Source organism: Geotrypetes seraphini, chromosome 2 (assembly GCF_902459505.1).
Source record: "Geotrypetes seraphini chromosome 2, aGeoSer1.1, whole genome shotgun sequence".
Lineage (NCBI taxonomy): Eukaryota > Metazoa > Chordata > Amphibia > Gymnophiona > Dermophiidae > Geotrypetes > Geotrypetes seraphini.
Genome location: NC_047085.1, coordinates 289,295,247 through 289,315,988, shown reverse-complemented (window position 1 = coordinate 289,315,988; position 20,742 = coordinate 289,295,247). Strand labels below are relative to the sequence as shown.

The 20,742-nt window shown below is 46.5% G+C and overlaps 1 protein-coding gene across 1 annotated transcript in view; it reads right to left on the bottom strand.

Moving 5' to 3' along the window:
• The window catches only part of TERT (telomerase reverse transcriptase), a 183,359-nt gene that overhangs the window by 90,989 nt on the left and 71,628 nt on the right, over nucleotides 1-20,742 (bottom strand). Inside the window, exon 5 of the mRNA XM_033929798.1 lies at nucleotides 2,932-3,114. Within this exon, the coding sequence (XP_033785689.1) occupies nucleotides 2,932-3,114 (183 nt within the window). The remainder of the gene's footprint in view (nucleotides 1-2,931; nucleotides 3,115-20,742) is intronic.

The following is a 20,742-nucleotide window of genomic DNA, read 5'->3' as shown; positions in this document are numbered from 1 at the left end:
AAACAGAAAGTAGGCAGGACCTGGCAGCAAGAGGAGGAAATGCTTCACTAAACTGTCTCCCGCCTTACCCCGTAGCGAACGCTTGCTTCAGGGCTCTGAACATGTGCGTGCGTGCGTGCGTGCCGGCTCCCCCCCGCGGACATAACTTCCGGTTTCGGAGGGAAGAGAAGCCGGCACGCACACCTTAGAGCCCGGAGCATAATTCGCTACAGGTTGAAATCTCCAAGTCGGGTTTTTTTTTAATGTTCAGCAGCAGCAGCAGATGACAGCTGGGCGGACCGCCCACTAAAAGGCCCTAGTTTGAACACAGAGGAAGGCTGATCGGCCCGGTACATCAGGACGTCAACACGAGTCTAGCAATCGACTCACGTTACCTTCCTGAGCTACCGGTCGATCGCGATCGACGTATTGGGCATCCCTGTTGTAGATCATGACTTTTGTTGCCCAGACTGCAAGCATTTGTGCTTATTGCTTTCCAGCTATTTTTCAGTGGCAATATTATTTTTTTGTCTAGTTTTTGGTTTAGTCTCACTTCCTAAAGAACATAAGAATAGTCTTACTGGGTCAAACCAATGATCCATCAAGCCCAGTAGCCCATTCTCACGGTGGCCAATTCAGGTCACTAGTACCTGGCCAAAAACCAGAGAGTAGCAACATTCCGTGCTACCGATCCAGGGCAAGCAGAGGCTTCCCCCATGTCTCTCTCAATAACAGACTATGGACTTTTCCTCCAGGAATTTGTCCAAATCTTTCTTAAAACCAGCTAGGCTATCCACTTTTACCACAACCTCTGGCTAAGTATTCCAGAGCTTAACTATTCACCGAGTGAAAAAAAATATTTCCTCCTATTGGTTTTAAAAGTATTTCCCTGCAATTTCATCGAGTGTCCCCTAGTCTTTGTCAATTTTGACAGAGTGAAAAATCGATCCACTTATACCCATTCTACTCCACCCAGGATTTTGTAGACTTCAATCATATTTCCCTCAGCCTTCTCTTTTTCAAGCTGAAGAACGCTAACCTTTTTAGTTTTTCCTCATACGAGAGGAGTTTCCATCCCCTTTATCATCTTGGTCGCTCTTCTTTGAACTTTTTCTAGTGCCACTATATCTTTCTCGAGATAAGGAGACCAGAATTGAATGCAATACTCCAGGTGAGGTCGCACCATGGAGCGATACAGAGGCATTATAATATCTTTAGTCTTATTAACCATCCCTTTTTTAATAATTCCTAGCATCTTGTTTGCTTTTTTGGTCTCAGCCACACATTGGGCAGAAGGTTTCATCGTATTGTCTACAATGACACCCAGATCCCTTTCTTGGGCGCTAACCATACAAAAGACAAACATATATATATGACCACCCCAGATATTCAGTGGCACTAAACCAAGTAGTGCCACTAAATGTCAGCTCTGACCACCCATGTTAAAAGTGGGCAGGCGAGGGACAGTATGGGTGTTGGCACCACATAGCTAAATGACCAAATTAAAAACAGTCCTAACTTTGATTGATTAGCTATGCAGTCCCTGATTCTGAATATCGACCAGGTCCCACATAAAAAAGTGGGAATCTTCCTCCCCCAACTCTCTTGACACAATCCAAAGCCCTCTCTATAACAAATACTCCTCCATAGTAGTCCGTTGGGGCAAGAGCCAAGGCTACATGCTCCTGCCTCTAGTGCCTGCCTTCACAAAATGGCCACTGTGACCTCTTGCAGCAGCCTTGAGGTACTACATAATAGTACTGCAAGCTGCAGAGAGAGATCACGGAAGCTATTTTCTTTAGATAGTTGCTTCACTCTTGCTCCCATTGGACCATGGCAGATTGAATTTGGTCTCAAAGAAGGTGGGGACATTCTAGAAGGGGAGGAGGATTGTAGGACTTTAAAAAAAAATACTCAACTAGGGCCTGCTGCATAAGTTCCAGTGACTAGATGTGGGGCAACTAGATTCAGATATTCAGCGCTAGTGCCTGCACATGCCTCAACATTAAAAATCCAGGGCTAATTTGGCCAGCAATGGTCAAGATTTTTTAAAAATTGACCACGGCAGGCTTAATATCAGTCAGTTTGTGATCAGTACTAACAATGACTTCACAAGTCCTTTTTATTCATTGAGGGAAAGGAGGGGAGTACATTGATCATTGTAGCAAGAATGAGAAAAAGCAGGGGAATTTACACAGCATCTTCTCAACCTTCTTTTCTGTAGAGACATACTGGTCCTGGCAACTTTATAGTTTGGATGAATAAAACAATGGTGGAATTCACTTAGGGGATGGGGTGGATCCTCCTATTGTATTTATTATATAAAGAGTTGGTTTTCACAAAATTCCATCAGAATCATATTTTACCATACTTATACAAAGGGCCTGATATTCTAATGCATTTATCTAGATACCATCACCTGCTCTCCAGAAGTGCTGCTAACCATGGCAATCCAATGAGACTTTCAGAAGCATTAGCCAAACAAGCCCCAAACAACTGGTTTGAGGACCTATGAAGACAAACAGCAGACCTCAAAGCATACTCTGAAGAAAGACACCACACGATGGCTGAAACACCGGTTCTACCTGATAAGATGTAGCAAGATTCGGAAACCTGCAACAAGCATTTATTTATTTTAAAAGCTTATAGCCCACTTAAACCTAAGTGGATTCCAAAAACAAACACACAAAAAAATTACTTGACATTATAATTAACTACTCATCCTGCATATACTGCATCCCTTTAGTCACTGCTACTCACCCACTTAAACTTGAATATTCAGCACTAGCCACTATCCAAATACCAAACAATATCCAGGAGTTTTATTGCACTGCAGTCAATTATTTAAAAAATAAAATAAAATCACACAACTGCAGCAGCTGAGTATCAGGCTCACAAATCTATAAATCTCTGTAATGTGCTTTTAGACAAGTACTAACTCATGTGACCTACCTTCACAAAGTAAAAACAAGACTGTTCATCTGTTCTTTCCTTAACTTTCAGTACAAACTGTTTCCATAGTTTGTAGATGTCATCTAGTCCAAACACAGAAGAGCCCAGCAAATCTGAGCAATTCATTCGCTTATAGTTCAGAACACTGAACAGATTCTTAAGCCGAGTGTTGAAATGCTGAATCTGTGGTACACAAGAGAGAAAACAAAGGATGTGCAATGCAAGTTGTTATTATGCAAAATGTCTCTTACATCACCTGCTATACAATACCAATATTACCATCTTTTGACTGTATCTTATTTTGATGTGTTAATGGAAAGATTAGATATCAAATATGGGAAAAAAGTTTTGAACTAACTTAGTCTAGGCAAGAGACTGGGTAATTATAGCAACCAACAGTGGAAAGTAATATAAAATATCAATAATAATAAAATGCTAGAGGCGCATGCACTCTTGAAAATTCGTGAGCGGTGGCGCCGTGAGGTGTGCCAGTCCTCACGGCGCCTGCGCGTGACTGTGCAGAAGACACCAGCGACTCCTCCCTCCCACTCCTCTTCAAAGCGGCCTGCTGAGGTTCGCCAGCCGCTGTAGCGAACCTCGCAAGCCACTCTCCACTTCCGTGCAGAAGAAGGAGTCACCGTGTCACCTCCCGCCCTCACTCGCCACTGCCGCCGCTGATCCTCCTCTTCAGAGCAGCCTGCGATCGTGGCCGGCTTTAAAGAACCTCGCAGGCCGCTCTCCAGCTAAAGTAGCACGCTCCCTCTTATGCACGGGATCGCGTCAGAGGGAACGTGCTACCGAGTTGGAGAGCAGCCTGCGAGGTTCGCTAAAGCCGGCCACCACGATCGCAGGCTGCTTTGGTGAAGAGGAGCAGGCCAGAAGATGCCTAGATGTTGGGAGGGTAAGAAGGGAATCAATACCGGGAGCCAGGGGGAAAGGGAAAGTGGGCTGCTTTGGGGGGAGGGGTGTGCTGGGGGGGAGACAGAAGGGGCCATGGAGAGATAGGGAGAGGGAAAGGGGGCTGCTTTGGGGGGAGGTGTGCTGGGGACAGACAGCTTTGCTCGGGGAGGGGGGGGGGAGACAGAAGAGGGGCCATGGAGAGACAGATTCTCCAGGATGAGAATGAGGCTTTGGAAAGAACACTGGAAGAACAATGGATTGGTTGAGATGAAATTCTGAAACCACTTTAGGGCTGAATTTAGGATGAGTATGGAGGACCACCTTGTCATGATGGAACACAGTGAAAGGTGGATCAGCAACTAAACCTTGCAGCTCACTGACTCTTCGAGCAGAAGTGAGGGCAATGAGAAACACCACTTTCCAAGTGAGATACTTCAGATGAGCCGTAGACATTGGTTCAAATGGAGGCTTCATCAATTGACCAAGAACATTGAGGGGGCGGTTTGAGAGGAGGTTTGATATTGAAAAGTCCTTTCATGAATCTGGAAACCACCGGATGAGCAGAGAGGGGTTTCCCTTCAATAGGCTGATGGAAAGTCGCAATTGCACTGAGATGGACTCGGATCGATGTAGACTTGAGGCCAGAAGTGGATAAGTGCAAAAGGTAATCCAAAACAAAAGATAAGGAGGAATGTTGAGCTCCTTATCATGACAAAAACACCACATAGAAAATCTAGTCCATTTTTGGTGATAGCTTTGTCGAGTGGTAGGTTTCCTAGAAGCCTCTAAAATGTTTCTGACAGGTTGAGAAAACTGAAGAGGAGTCATGTTGAGAGGTACCAAGCTGTCAGGTGTAGAGACTGGGATGAAGCAGAGATCCCTGACTCTGTGTAAGCAGAGAAGGAAAAACTGGTAGAAGGTATGGCTCCCTGCTGCTGAGTTGAAGTAGAAGGGAGTACCAAGGTTGTCTCGGCCACCGAGGAGCAATCAGAATCAAGGTGGCATGATCATTCTTCAACTTGACAAGGGTCTTGAGAATGAGAGGAAATGGAGGGAATGCATAGAGGAAGAGATTCATCCATTCCAGAAGAAGCATCTGCCTCGAAGCGATAAGCATATCCTGGAGCAGAACTGAGGCAGTTTGTAGTTGTGGGCAGCTGAAAAGAGATCTATCTGAGGCGTTCCCCACCGTGAAAAAAATGTGATGAAGAGGCGAGGAATGGAGTGTCCATTCGTGAGGTTGTAGAAGATGACTCAAGGTGTCCGCCAAGCAATTTTTTACCCCTTAGATGTAGTCAGCTTTGAGGAAGGTGTTGTGGCAGATTGCCCAGTCCCAAACCTTCAGAGCTTCTTGACAAAGAGAGGCAGATCACATCCCTCCCTGTTTGTTGACATAATACATGGCAACTTGGTTATCCGTCTGAATGAGGACTGGTCATGAAGATGCTGAAAAGCATTGAGAGCCTTGAAAATCACTCTGAGTTCCAACAGATTGATGTGACATTGACAATCCATACAGGTCCAGTGGCCTTGTGTACGGAGACCATTGAGATGAGCACCCCAAGCGTCGGTCGAAGAATCTGTCGTGAGGACCTTCTGACGAGGGGGCGTTTGAAAAAGCAAGCCTCTGGAGAAATTGGAAGAGAGCATCCACCAACGGAGAGACTGCTTCAAAGAAGGAGTGACTGTTATATGTCAAGAAAGTGGGTCGCAAACAGCCCTGATATCGAGAATGGGCCGCAGATCGCCCGTCTTCTTCGGAACAAGGAAGTAATGGGAGTAAAACCCCCTGTTCTGCTGTTCCAAAGGAACTGTTTCGATGGCATGGAGATAAAGCAGAGCTTGAGCTTCCTGAAGAAGAAGGGCAGTCTGGGATGGACTGGAAGGATACGCTCTTGAAGGAAGCTCTGAGTGAAACCTGAGTGAAATGAAGAGAGTATCCTTCCCTAATGATGGACAGCACCCAGAGGTCGGATGTAATTGTCATTCATCGGTGGTAAAAATGATGGAGACGACCTCCTGTAGGGGGAAGAGATGTCAAGAGACAGAACGGTGGAGGTTATGCTCTGTTTTAAACAGTCAAAAAGGCTGGGTAGCCTTAGGTGCAGCAGAAGGTTGAGATTTTTGTTGCTTCTGAGGCTGCTGTTACTTAGGAGGAGGGCAAGTGTAAGGAGCCGTCCTCGGAACACAACGCCTCTGGTAAATAGGAGGAGGGCGTGTAGGCTTGGTAGGAGCTGGCTTTGGCATAGGTCTGACAATAGAAGCAAAGGATTTTTCATGTTCAGACAATTTCTTGGTGGCTGCCTCGATAGATTCATCGAAGAAGTCATTGCCTGCACAAGGAATATTAGCCAAGCGGTCCTGAAGATTAGGATCCATGTCAATGATACAAAGCCAGGCAAGGCGACCCATTGCTACAGAACAAGCAGCCACCTGGGCAGACAACTCAAAGGCATCATAAGACGACTGAAGGAGATGTAATCTGATAGAGAAGTGATGACTTCCTGAAATTCAAAGTGCTTTTGAGTGTCTAAATAAGTAAGAAATTTAGGCAAAAGAGCAATAAGGAACTCAAAATAAGTGACAAAATGTAAATTATAATTGAGAACTTTAGAGGACATTGTGGCATTTTGATAGATGCGACATCCAAATTTGTCCATAGTTTTCCCTTCTCTTCCAGGAGGAACTGTAGCATAAACCTTGGAAGGATGGTATCTTTTCAAGGAAGACTCCACAAGTGATTGGTGAGATAACTGAATTCTCAAATCCTTTACAATGGAGAGTTTTATATCTGGAGTCTAATTTGCCTGGAATAGCTGGAATTGCATAAGGAGTCTCCAGGCATCTGGTAAAAGTTTGAGACAAAAGCTTGTGAAAAGGAAGCTTAAGTGACTCTGCTGGAGGTTGAAGAAGATGCACGACTTCGAGATACTCCTTAGAGTATTTGGAACCAGTATCCAATTGAAGGTCCAAGTCCACAGCCATCTGACAAAGAAAAGATGAAAAAGATAGCTGATCCGGTAATGCCTTGCCTCAAGAAGGAATCAAGGTCATCGAGGCAGCCTGGTTCAAAGATGAAGCTTCGGCTGGAAAAAAGGCATCAAAAGAATAGGGAGACTTGGACGAGGCAATCGAACCCGCTGAGTCTTTGAGGTGTGGAATTGGAAATCTTGAACGAGGAGTTGAGGATCTAGTAGAAGTAGATGTAGATCGAGGCTTAGTTGGAGAAGGACGCTTCTTAGAATTACTATGCCTGGAAGGATACCTCGATGAAGGTCTCGATCATCGGTAAGAATGGTGCTTGCAAGCAGCCGATGCCACCAAAGAATGAATAGAACTGGAGGCTGTGGATCGAAGCTCCAAAGGCTTGTTGGAGGAACCTCGATGCACTCCCAAAAACTCTACTCCTTGTATGGAGTGTGAGGATTCCTACCGAGGCATTTGCAAAGAATCTGCTCCTTGCTTCAGGTGCTTAGATACCAGACCAGACAAGAGACTCTGCTCCCTGCACAGTGTGTAGATTCAGACTGAGGCATAGGAAGAGGCTCGACCTCACGGGAGTCTGCCGAATGCCCAGGCTGGATTAGAGTAGCTAGCTTCGGTCCCATATTGGTGAGGAACTGAACAAATTGCTGCTCTAACATGGTCTGAAAAGAAGCCGGCAAAGATGGATCCGTGTCTGAAACTGGACCACCTGCCTTGGCTGGAGGTTCCACCGAGGCAGTAGAAATGTGCTTCGACTTAGAAGTCTTAGGCACCACCGGTGGAACTGTCTGCTGAGCTATCGGACCTGAGGAAACAGGAGGAGATAAAGCAGATGTCATTGAGGAAAGAGCTGCTGCAAACGAAGAAGGTCTAATGAGGCTCGAGGTTGAAGCAGTGGGGGCAGGAGGTCCCTCGGTTGAAGGCGAGACCAAGGTCAGCTTCAGAGTCGAAGAAGTGGTCAAATCCATCTGGAAGAGCTTCTCCACTGAAAGTAGACGACATTTAAGGGCTCGAGGTTGAAGAGTAGCACAGCATTCGCACGACTTTGGATGATGTTGTGGCCCAAGGCACATGAGAGAAATCACATGTTGACACTGGCTACACTTCTTGCAGCCTGTCACTGGCCGGGACATAGAAGGAAAAACAGCCGCTGCAAGGTCAAAGCCCCTGGGCTGCGGCAGAGTGGCCTGCCCCAGCAGCCGAACAGAAGAACAGCCGCTGCAAGGTCGTAGCCCCTGGGCTGCGGCCGAGCGGCCTGCCCCAGCAGCCGAACGGAAGAAATATATATATATTTTTTTTAACTAGAAATAAAAGAAATAAAGTATGTATAGCGATTTGTGAAGAAAAATAACAAACTGCGGTGAGAGAAGGCACGAAGTGAGAAAGTTAAACACAGAGAGTCAAAGACGGACTTTTGGGCTCCATAGAAAACTGAGAACTGAGGAGACGCGCCCTACTCTGGGTAGGAAGGCACTCGCGCATGCGCGGTGCGGTCGACTCGAAACTTCTAGTTTCTACAAGCAAGTCTGCTTGCGAGGCTTCCGCATCCGGACTCCGTCGATGACGTCACCCATATGTGAGAATAGGCTGCCTGCTTGTCCTGGGATAACTTATATTCCCGACCTGCATAAGGAATACCCTACATCTCCTCTGCCTGTTGAATAGCCAAAAACAAGGGTTCCAGAACAAAATCAAACAGCAAAGGAGATAATGGACATCCTTGTCTAACTCCCCTCTCCAAAAGAAAATGTTCCGAAAAAGTATTATTAATATATAATCTGGCAGATGGGGAATTACACAATATTTGAATAATTTGTATAAATCCAGATCCTATACCAAACCAATCCATTGCTTGATACATTAAAGTCCAATCCACTCAATCAAAGGCCTTCTCTGCATCCAAAGAGACAGAGAAAGCCGGATCATTCATTGGCATTTCATATGTTAAATTTATCAAAAACAATTTAGTATTATTTGAAGAGTGCCTCTGAGCAACGAAACCAGTATGGTGCATACCGATCATGTATGGAAGTGCCTTGGCTAACCTTAAAGCACAGTTACTTACCGTAACAGGTGTTATCCAGGGACAGCAGGCAGATATTCTTAACGCATGGGTGACGTCACCGACGGAGCCCCGGTACGGACCTTTTTAACTAGAAAGTTCTAGTTGGCCGCACCGCGCATGCGCGAGTGCCTTCCCGCCCGACGGAGGAGAGCGTGGTCCCCAATTAAGATAAACCAGCTAAGAAGCCAACCCGGGGAGGAGGGTGGGACGTAAGAATATCTGCCTGCTGTCCCTGGATAACACCTGTTACGGTAAGTAACTGTGCTTTATCCCAGGACGAGCAGGCAGCATATTCTTAACGCATGGGTGACCTCCAAGCTAACAGAGAGGGAGGAGGGATGGTTGGCCATTAGGAAAATAAATTTTGTAACACAGATTGGCCGAAGTGTCCATCCCGTCTGGAGAAGGCATCCAGAGAGTAGTGAGTAGTGAACGTGTGAACTGAGGACCAAGTGGCAGCCTTGCAGATTTCTTCGATGGGCGTGGAACGGAGGAAAGCCACAGAAGCAGCCATAGCTCTGACCCTGTGGGCCGTGACAGCACCTTCCAGTGAGAGACCGGCCCGATCATAACAGAACGCAATACAGGCAGCAAGCCAGTTGGAAAGCGTCCGTTTAGAGACAGGACGACCTAGACGGTTAGGATCGAAGGTCAGAAAGAGCTGAGGGGACGAGCGGTGAGCCCTGGTACGGTCAAGGAAGTATGCAAGGGCACGCTTACAATCCAGCGTGTGCAACGCCTGTTCCCCAGGATGAGAATGGGGTTTAGGGAAAAAGACAGGCAACACAATGGACTGGTTGAGGTGAAACGCCGAGACCACCTTGGGAAGGAATTTAGGATGGGTACGCAGAACCACCTTGTCATGGTGAAAAACAGTGAACGGTGGATCGGCGACCAGTGCATGCATCTCACTAACCCTCCTGGCAGAGGTGATGGCAATGAGGAAAAGCACCTTCCATGTCAGCAGTTTGAGAGAAGTTGTGGCAAGAGGCTCAAAAGGGGGTTTCATGAGGGCTGATAAAACCACATTCAGGTCCCAGACGACAGGAGGAGGCTTCAGAGGTGGTTTGACATTGAAGAGGCCTCTCATGAACCGGGAAACCAGCGGATGAGCCGTAAGAGGTTTTCCGAGGATAGGCTCATGAAACGCAGTGATGGCACTGAGGTGGACTCTGATTGAGGTAGACTTGAGGCCAGCGTCGGACAGAGAGAGCAAATAGTCCAGTACGGTTTCCTCCGCTAATGAGGTGGGATCGTGATGATGCAGTAGACACCAAGAGGAGAACCTGGTCCACTTCTGATGGTAACATTGGAGGGTGGCCGGTTTCCTGGAGGCATCCAAAATGCGACGGACAGGCTGAGACAGATTCTCTGGAGAGGTCAGCCCGAGAGAAACCAAGCTGTCAGGTGGAGCGAAGACAGATTGGGATGTAGTAGAGATTGACGGTGCTGCGTAAGTAGAGTAGGAAACACAGGAAGAGGAATGGGCTCCCTGGAGCTGAGCTGAAGCAGGAGGGAGAACCAGTGTTGGCGAGGCCACCGAGGAGCGATGAGAATCATGGTGGACCTGTCCCTGCGGAGTTTGGATAACGTCCGCAACATCAGAGGCAGTGGAGGAAAGGCATAGAGGAACCGATCCGTCCAGTCGAGCAGGAATGCATCTGGGGTCAGACGATGAGGAGAGAAGAGTCTGGAGCAGAACTGGGGCAGCTGATGATTGTGAGGCGCTGCAAAGAGGTCCATTTGCGGAGTGCCCCAGCGAGCAAAGATGGAGTGGAGTGTTGAAGGGTCCAGAGTCCACTCGTGGGGTTGAAGGATGCGGCTGAGATTGTCGGCCAGGGAGTTCGGTTCGCCCTGGATATAGATAGCCTTGAGGAAGAGATTGCGGGCCGTGGCCCAGGTCCAGATGCTGAGAGCCTCCTGACAAAGGAGGCGAGATCCGGTGCCGCCTTGCTTGTTTATGTAGTACATGGCGACTTGATTGTCTGTGCACAGGAGAAGAACCTGAGGGCAGAGAAGGTGCTGGAAGGCCTTGAGAGCATAGAACATGGCTCTGAGTTCCAGGAAATTGATGTGATGTTGACGCTCCTGAGGAGTCCAGAGTCCCTGGGTGCGGAGATCTCCCAGGTGAGCTCCCCACGCATAGGGGGAGGCATCCGTGGTTATGATCATGGAGTGAGGGGGTAGATGAAAGAGTAGACCCCTGGAGAGATTTGAGGAGTTCAACCACCATTGAAGAGATTGCTGAAGAGACGATGTCACAGAGATGGGTTGAGAAAGAAGATCCGTGGTCTGTGACCATTGGTTGGCAAGAGTCCATTGAGGTGTCCTGAGGTGGAGTCACGCCAGAGGAAGCACATGGACAGTCGAGGCCATGTGGCCCATGAGGACCATCATCTGTCGGGCAGGAATGGAGTGATGAAGGAGCACCTGACGACAGAGGTGGAGCAGGGTCCGTTGACGGTCGGAGGGGAGAAACGCCCTCATTAGTGTGGTGTCGAGAACTGCTCCAATGAACTGAAGTCGCTGTGTGGGAAGCAGATGCGACTTGGGGTAGTTGATCTCGAACCCCAGGAGATGGAGGAAAGAGATGGTGTGGTGAGTGGCTTGTAGCACAAGTGGAGACATAGGTGCTTTCACCAACCAATCGTCCAAGTAGGGGAACACCTGGAGGTTGTGAGACCTGAGGAAGGCCGCCACCACAATAAGGCACTTGGTGAATACCCTGGGCGATGAAGCGAGGCCAAAAGGTAGCACTTTGTACTGATAGTGACGGTGCTGTATCTGAAAACGTAGGTAGCGACGTGAAGTCGGATTGATTGGGATGTGAGTGTGGACCTCTTTGAGGTCCAGGGAACATAGCCAGTCGTGTTGAGAGAGAAGAGGGTAAAGTGTGGCAAGGGAGAGCATTCTGAACTTCTCCTTGACCAGACACTTGTTGAGGTCCCTGAGATCGAGGATGGGACGAAGTCTCCTGTCTTCTTGGGAACCAGGAAGTAGCTGGAGTAGAATCACTGACCCCTTTGGTCCGGAGGCACCTCTTCGATGGCATTGAGAAGAAGGAGGGATTGGACCTCCCTCAGGAGGAGGGGGGTTTGGAAGGAGTGAGAAGCAGACTCTGCGGGAGGATTGTCTGGAAGTTGAGAGAGTAGCCGTGGCGAATGATGTTGAGAACCCATTGGTCTGATGTGATAACCTCCCAACGGCTGAGGAAGATTTGGAGGCGACCTCCGATAGGCTGAGGAAGAAGCAATGATGATGGGAGACTGGCTATGCCCTGGAGGAAAAAGTCAAAAGGGCTGAGATGGTTTTGACGGAGGGAGAGGCTTAGCAGGTTGGTGAGACTGTGAGCGAGCCTGAGATTGATGCTGTTGATGAGGTCGGCGAGGCTGCTGTTGAGGCGGGTTGAGAGGTCTGGCCGAGAACCTGCGCTGGTAGGAAGACTGCTGTCTGTAGGTGCGAGCAGGTGGAGTCTTCTTTTTAGGTTTAATCAGAGTGTCCCACCTGGTCTCATGTGCTGAGAGTTTCTGGGTTGTTGAATCCAGGGACTCTCCGAAGAGTTCATCACCCAGACAAGGTGCGTTAGCCAGGCAGTCCTGGTGGTTAATGTCCAGGTCAGAGACTCTCAGCCATGCCAAACGTCGCATGGCCACCGCCATGGCAGATGCGCGAGAGGTCAGCTCAAATGAGTCGTAGATGGAGCGAACCATGAATTTCCTGAGTTGGAGGAGGCTGGAAAGATGTTGCTGGAAAAGAGGGACCTTACGTTCAGGAAGGTATTTCTGTAAGGAGGAGAGCTGTTGTACCAGATGCTTCATGTAGAAGGAGAAGTGGAAGGTGTAGTTGTTGGCTCTATTGGCTAACATGGCATTTTGGAAAAGGCGCTTACCAAATTTATCCATGGTTTTTCCCTCTCTGCCAGGAGGGGTGGAGGCATATACACTGGAACCCTGAGATTTTTTCAAAGTAGATTCCACCAGGAATCTACTTTGAAACCTCGTGGGGCAATTGAGGTTTATCAAACCCTGGGATTGGAATAACCCGGTACAAGCTATCCAATTTACGAGGGGCTCCAGGAACCGTGAGGGGAGCTTCCCAGTTTTTATAGAAAGTTTCCCGTAAGATGTCGTGGACGGGCAACTTCAGAAATTCTTTGGGAGGTTGCTAGGGCATCGAGGAAAGCCTGAGACTTTTTAGAGTCGGACTCTAAGGAAATGGAAAGAGCTGCTGACATCTCCCTAAGGAATTTGGAGAAAGAGGATTGCTCTGGTTTGGAGACGGTGTCGGTCATGGAGGGTTCTTCGTCGGTTGACAAAGCGTCCTCCTCGGTACCGTGAGGGGAGTCTTCCCACAAATCTGGGTCCCTAACGTCGGGGTGCGTACGTTTGGTCATCGGTGTGGAGGGCTCGGCATGGCGGGTCTTTGAAAGAGATTTGCCTGAGCGCACCGAGGCGGTACTAGGTGAGGAAGACTGATGTCGTTCCTGGGACCGGACAGGGTCGGCAGCATCCCGGGTATGTACTGTAGGTGTTTCTGCCAAGAGCACCGGCATGGAAGTATTAATCGGTACCGAGGGGGTCAACACCGATGGGACAGTGTGAGGCTCGGACCGGACCCGTACCGGAAGGTGCGGTGCCAGCAACGCCGGCAACAGTTGTTGGAGCTGTTGTTGCAGCTGCTCCTGTAACTGTGTTTGGAGTATGGCCGCGATGCGGTCGTCAAAGGGAGGCACCGGTACCGCTTTTTTCTTCTTCGGTACCATAGGTGCCGCTCTACGCTCCGGCGATGAGGAGGCCGATGATGAGGCACTCACCGAGATCGGAGCGGAGCGTTTGCGGGGCCGGTGCGGTGCCGGGAGGGCCGGTGTTGCATCCGTGGCAGGAGGGCGCTCAAGGGAAGTGGGAGGCTTCTTAGCCGGCTTACCTGGGCCCAACGACCTCGAGGAAGGGTCCGGTGGTGTCGATGTCTTCGGTGCCGACTTTTGTGGTGCCACCGACGTCGCAGCCGGTTCCATGGCAGATCCGGTACCAAACAAAATATTTTGCTGGATCTGCCAATTCTTCAAAGTACGCTTTTTAAGCGTAGCACAGCGGATGCAGGTGTCAGCCCGATGCTCTGGACCCAAGCACTGGAAGCACCAATTGTGTGGGTCGGTGAGGGAGATCAGGCGTGCACACCGCTGGCACTTCTTAAAGCCCGGTTGAGGGGGCATGAATGGAAACACGGCCTTCGCAAAATCGAACCCGGAGGCCTATATGGTGGCAATAGGCCCCGCCGGGGCCGGCCTGAAAAAACAAGGAAAACTCGATGAGTTTTTTGTTTTGTTTTTTTGTAAAACAAAAATAAAGGGAATCCGATAAGAATAAAGGAAAAAAAGTGAAAAAATACGCGAGCGGGAAGGCAAAAATTAGTTTTTCAACGGCCGTTGAAAACACATGCGTCTTCTTCGCTCCGCGGAAACGAAGAAACTGGGGACCACGCTCTCCTCCGTCGGGCGGGAAGGCACTCGCGCATGCGTGGTGCGGCCAACTAGAACTTTCTAGTTAAAAAGGTCCGTACCGGGGCTCCGTCGGTGACGTCACCCATGCGTTAAGAATATGCTGCCTGCTTGTCCTGGGATAAAGCAAATAACTTAGCCAGGAGTTTTCCATCCACATTGATTAAAGAAATAGGCCTGTAATTTGAGACCAACATGGGATCTCTATTTGGCTTCGGCAAAACAATAGTTAAAGATTCAGCCATAGTACCTGAAATACAACCTCTAGTCAGTTGCAACTGATATAATTTTAGAAGATGAGGCAAAAGTGTATTTTGAAATGATCTGAAAAACTCCACCGTAAATCCATCACAACCCGGAGAGGATCCAGCTCTGAAGAACTTTAACACTGTCTGAAGCTCTTGTAGTGATTTAGGTGCATCTAAATTTCTTTTCATATGCTTGGGAACTTTTGGTCCTTGAATTAATTTTAAAAATTCTAAACCTTCCATTTCTTTATCGAAATAAAGCTCAGAAGAATATAAAGCTTTATAAAATTTCAAAAATTGTCTTTAAACATGTGAGCAAAGAACACTGCAGACAAGCTGAAGTAGCAAAAAAAAAAAAACGCTATACCTATAGCGTTTTGCTACTTCAGCTTTTCAGTCCAATTCTTTATATGTGAGTTTGCAAACAATTGGACCCCTGAGGAAGGCGTGTTTGCTGAAACACGGACCGTGTAGGATCCGGTTGGATTTTTACCACTGTATTTTTTATCATTGTACTTTTTTCATTGAATTTTCATGTTTTTATATGTCAGTATATAATAAATTATCTCCAGAACATCTGTATCCATAGTTTTTTGTTTTCATCGGAGGATTGTTTTCACTGTGGATCATTGGGTCTCCCCATTTTTTTTTGTTGTGCCAAACTTTTTAAAAGACATTTCCAAAACATATTTTAAGGTCCAAAATAATAATCCAATTAAATAACCAAGAATTAATGAAGTGTGCAAGAGACAAGAAAAATTATTGAAGTACTAATTAAAACAAACGATAGTACCTGCCTCTCAAATTAACTCGCAAAACAAAATCCCTCTCATAAAGCTTCATAACTGCATAACTACAGCTCCTGCTATTTTAATGCAGTGTTATTCATAGTGGAAACTTCTCTCACAGACAATCATTTGAACCAAAACACATTTAGCTAAAAATTAATATTGCAGGCCAGATAACTCTAGCTACTCTAAGTCTAGATTTTCACAGGCCCTCACTACAGCTCACAGCTATATAGTTTAAATCTCAAATTTTACCAACCACACAATTCCCAATCTAAATTGAAACAGACCCTTCCCCAGACACTTTAAAGTACAAGGATTTAACATATCACAGAACTGCCCAGGAACAGAATAGTAAACTCCACTGCAATTCAAGCCAAATATATTATCAACACTGAGCAGGCTGTCCCTGAGTAGCTTCTTCCTCCTTTCTGCAGATCTCATCCTCTCCTGAAGAGTCACGGTATTTTCAATTCCTTAACAGGTTCCACCAAGCTGTTCAACGATCCTCCCGAAGGTGACACCAGCAGGGCATCCATAGCGACCTCCATAAAGAAGTAACACAATGAAGCAAAGCAGCATATATAAGATTTCATTCTCCCTTTATTTTCATACAGTGCTCAAACACAGCCCCGTGGTCTAGCTGATATAATTACTTCTTGTCAAGTTAAAGATGCATGAATCCAGCAGAGGGCAGCAATGATTTCTTTTTGGAAAACAAAATCCACCTTAGCGCCTCTTGAAAGTTATTACTTGCCACTCCATCAGAAAAGCATGGAGACACTCTCATACACTGCAACACCGAAGCTTCTCTTAACAGCAGCCTCATATGGTCAGTTTAAATATTTGAACTTATATTTCTCTTTTAAAATGATCAATCATATGTTGAAGAGCATTTCATCTAAATCAAGAAGTAATTGATCAATATATTTTAAATTTCCAACGACTCAGATTTACACTTGGCCATTATAGAATCCTGAGAAAACGGCAGTTACTCCATGGCACGCTTATGTTGTTCAACAAATTCCTTAAGAGATTCAGCAGTTTCAAAATTAAAAGTTTTGTTGTTTGAAGTAACCCACATCACTGCGGGGTAAAAAAAACCCTTATCTGGCTCCTAGTTGTTTTAAATCTGGTCAGAGAGCCAACAACTATTTCCTAAGATCAGCCGTGCACTTCGCAAAGTCCGGGACTAGCGATATTTTACTCTCCTGCCAAGTTATCATTTTCCTCTCCTTAGCAGCATGTAATATTTCCACCACTTAATTAAATCGTAGTACTTTAAATATTAAAGGACGTGGACCCTTGAATTTAGTATTTATTGCCACCAGTATTCTATGTGCCCGCTCCACTTCAAAGGGAGCTGAAAAATTCAGAGCCAGCAGTTTGGGAATAAAACCTTCCACAAATTTAACCGGGTCTGACCCCTCCATTCCCTCTTGTAACCCAAGCACACGGACATTACTTCTTCTGGAATGGTTACTTAAATCCTCCAATTCCTTATTCAATTGCAGTATCCTTTTAAGATCCTTACTGCTACTGTTCACTTTCCCTTCCAAGTCTGCCACCTTCTGCTCCAGAGTCCATCCTAGAGAAACATACAGCAAGTTGCTGTGAGATACTGGTAACCTCATCTTTCACAGCTGTTACCTTGTTATTGGTATCTGCTAACAGAGCTTTCATACCATTCAACTCAGCCATCACTGTCTCTAAAATCTCCGAAGAGGATTCAGACGGCAAGGGAACCTTTGATGGTGTGTTTGTGTGTGTGTGGGGGGGGTCATGTTTCAATCGTTTCTCCCCCCCCCCCCGATCCTCCAAAAGCAAAGTCGATCTTTGTCTGATGAGTGGAAACCATTTGAGAGGTGAAATTTTTCCCCAAAAAAATCCTTTAATTTGCTCTAACAAGCAGGGAAGAGAGGAGCACTGTGATCAGGCTTCCGACCTCATGCACGTCCACACCATGCCCCCCCCATGGTGTACAGGAACTTTAATATAAAGGAAGGAAAACATAATAAGTATTAGTGATTATAAGGAGGGTAGAGAGATTTACATTTTTGAGAAAAGCCAAGTTTTCAAGATGCTTTCGGAATAATTGGAAGGAGCCCAGATTCCGCAGCAGGGCAGAAGGTTATTCCAAAGCTCAGTGATTTCCCTAATTTCCAGCATAGATAACGCCTTTTAACAAGGGGAAAGATAGTATAAGTTTCTGGGTGGATCTGGTAGTATCAGGTTTTATAGAATTCCAAGATAGTGGATTTAGAGGAGGAAGAATGCCTTGCAAGATCTTGAATGTTAGTAGAGAATGACACGGGGAAAAAATCTGTCCCCGTCACCGGCCCACCATCCTCTGCACCGCCCCGTCACCGCCGATCCCTTCACCGCCCCGTCACCGTCACCGCCATCCCTTTCACCGCCCCGTCACCGCCACTGCCATCCCATTCACCGCCCCGTCACCGTCCCCGCTGCATCCATATAAGCCTTTTTCCTTTCACTCCCTCCTTCCAATTTGAGCCGGGAACACTAGCGATCGCACGGTCCCCGCGGCCACTACCTGCCTGCCCGGTCGATCCTGGTGTTTGGCCGGCTCTCTCCCTTCTCCTCACCTTGGTTTGTGGGTTTTCTTTTTCGGCAACCTGCGCGCTTTCCCAGGGAGCCGCACACGCGCGGCTGCTCAGTGTTCGATCTTCTGCTCTGCTGCAACTTCCTGTTTCCGGTTGCGTCAGAGCAGAAGATCGAGGCTGAGCAGCGGCGGGTGTGCGCGGCTCTCTGATAGCGTGCGGGTCGCCGAGGAGGAGGATCTGCGGACTGGGGTGAGGAGAGGGGAGAGAGCTGGCTGGACACTGGAATCGATTGGGCGGGCGGGTGTGAGCTGCGGGGACCGCGCGATCCTTCATGCCTCACTGCGGGGGACAAGACCATTCACCGCCCCGCAGGCGGTGAATGGCCTTGTCCCCGTCGCCGCAGCGACTGCTAGTTTTCTTCCCCGTTTTCGGCGGGTGACCCGCGGCTAAAATGCGGTGGCCGCGGGTAAACCGCCACCGTGTCATTCTCTAAATGTTAGTTAGGCAGGCACATTTAAAGTGAACCCTACAAATTACTGGAAGCCAGTGAAGTTTTGACAGAAGCGGGGAAACATGATCAAATTGTGAAGATCAACCTAGCCGCAGTATTCTGGATCTGCTGAAGTCTTTGAAGACTTTTCTTGGTTAGACTTAGATAGATGGAGTTATAATAGTCCAGCCTGGAAAGAATGATTGATTGTACAAGGACAGCAAAAATGCTGTTGGTGGAAGCAGGATTTCACTTTTCTCAACATGTGGAGACGAAAAAAACATTTTTTTACCAGAGTTGAGATGGTCATTAAATGAAAGTGTAGAGTCAATGATGCCCAAAACTTTGCTTGAGAATTCAATCTGCAGTGTGGGACTAGAAGGTAATGAAATGAGCGTAGGTGGCTGATCTAATTTTGGGCCAAGCCAAAATAATTTTGTTTTGGACTCATTCAGCTTCATTTGTACAGTGAGGGCCAGGATTGAAGTTTCGTTATGCATGCTATTATATTCTCAGTGAGGTTAGTAAGATTTGAATCTATCTCAAGAAAGACAAGGATGTTATCTGCATATGTATATAATGTTTCAAAGAGAGATAGCTCGAAAAGTTTCAAAGTAGACATTATAAATATTGAAAAGAATAGGGGATAGAGGTGATTCCTGCGGGACTCCATATAACAGCTTCCAAAGAGATGATATGGTGCCATTCATATTAACAGTGTATGTACGAGATCGTAAGAATTTCGAGAACCAGTCTAAGACTGTGGAATCAATGCCTATTTCAGAAAGTTGGTAAATTAGAATATCTTGGTGGACAACATCAAAGGCCACAGATATATCAAATTGTAATAGGATTGCAAACTTATTACAAGAGTGTAGTTGTTGAACCTTTGAGGTTAATGAGGCCAGTAGGGATTCGGTGCTGAAATTTGGTCTGAAGCCATATTGGCAAGGTAAGAGAATGGAGAATCTCTCTAAATAAGATGAGAGCTGAGTAGATATGATATCCTCTAGCATTTTGGTCAGGAGAGGAATATTCGCTATAGGACGATAGCTAGATGGTGAGGATGGGTCTAGATCGGCTTTCTTCAGTAATTGGGTCAAGGCAAAGTGTCCCATTTCTACAGAAAATAGGGCTGATAGTAAGGCAAAGTTTATAAGTCTGGTGAGAGATGAAATAGCCTCCGTGGGAATTTTCTCATATAGGTAAGAAGGAAACGGGTCCCATGCACGTTTGCAAGATCTTAATTTGTGGCACAATTTTGAAACCTGGGCTTCGGATACATGCTCAAACACAGTCTAGGATCTGTCTACTGGGATAGGGTTAGTGTCGCTGGGCACCAGAGAATTGTAAGTGACTGCTGATGGAAAAGAGCTCCTTATAATAGCAACCTTTTTATTGAAAAATTTTGCTAGGTCAAATGCTGCTGGAGAGGAGGGTAGTATAGAGGAGTCGTTTTTAGAGGTTAAGGAGTGCCAGATGTTGAACAATGTATTGCTTTGGTTATTGGATCTGATGATTTTATAATCATAGAAATTCTTCCTTGCTTTTTTTAATACTGTATTATAGAACCTAATACTGTCCCTCCAAGACTGTCTATCGCAGGGGATTTAGATTTTTTTTTTTCCATTTACGCTTCAGTAATTGGCATTTCTGCTTCAGTTCTCTGTGGTATGGAAGATACCAGAGGGCCTTACAGGACTAGGAGACAGTCTTAGTAGATAAAGGAGCAAGAGAGTATTCTAAAGCAATACGAGTCCACATCAAAGAAGAGAAAGAGGTCATTCTTAAACATATATAACCAACAAGGAAAAGAAAAGAAAAGCCTGTATATCTCTATTTTAAATTTTAGTTTGAACACCCCTTTCCCTATCTATCAGGAATCTTTCCAACTGATCAGGTCAAAAAAGGCATATGACATATTCAAATAAGTAATCATACATTTAGCAGGAAATTTTAAGAAAAAGATTGCTCCCAATGATAATGCACGAGATTTGTATTGAAGAAGTTGTTTCCGCCTAAATTGGGTAGCTCCACAAATGTCTGGAAACATTTGCAGTTTCTGCCCACAAAAGAGGAAATCTTTTTTCAAGAAATAATTTTTCAACACCATACTTTTACAAATCTCTGAGGCAAAGGTAACCAAGAGGGTGGCACGATCTGAAATATCATCGTAACTTGTTTCAATGAATAATGTTAAATTTTCAAATGGATCTTTCCTCTGGTTAGATTCATTGGATGTACCATCCTCTTGGTTAACTGATCCCCTCATTG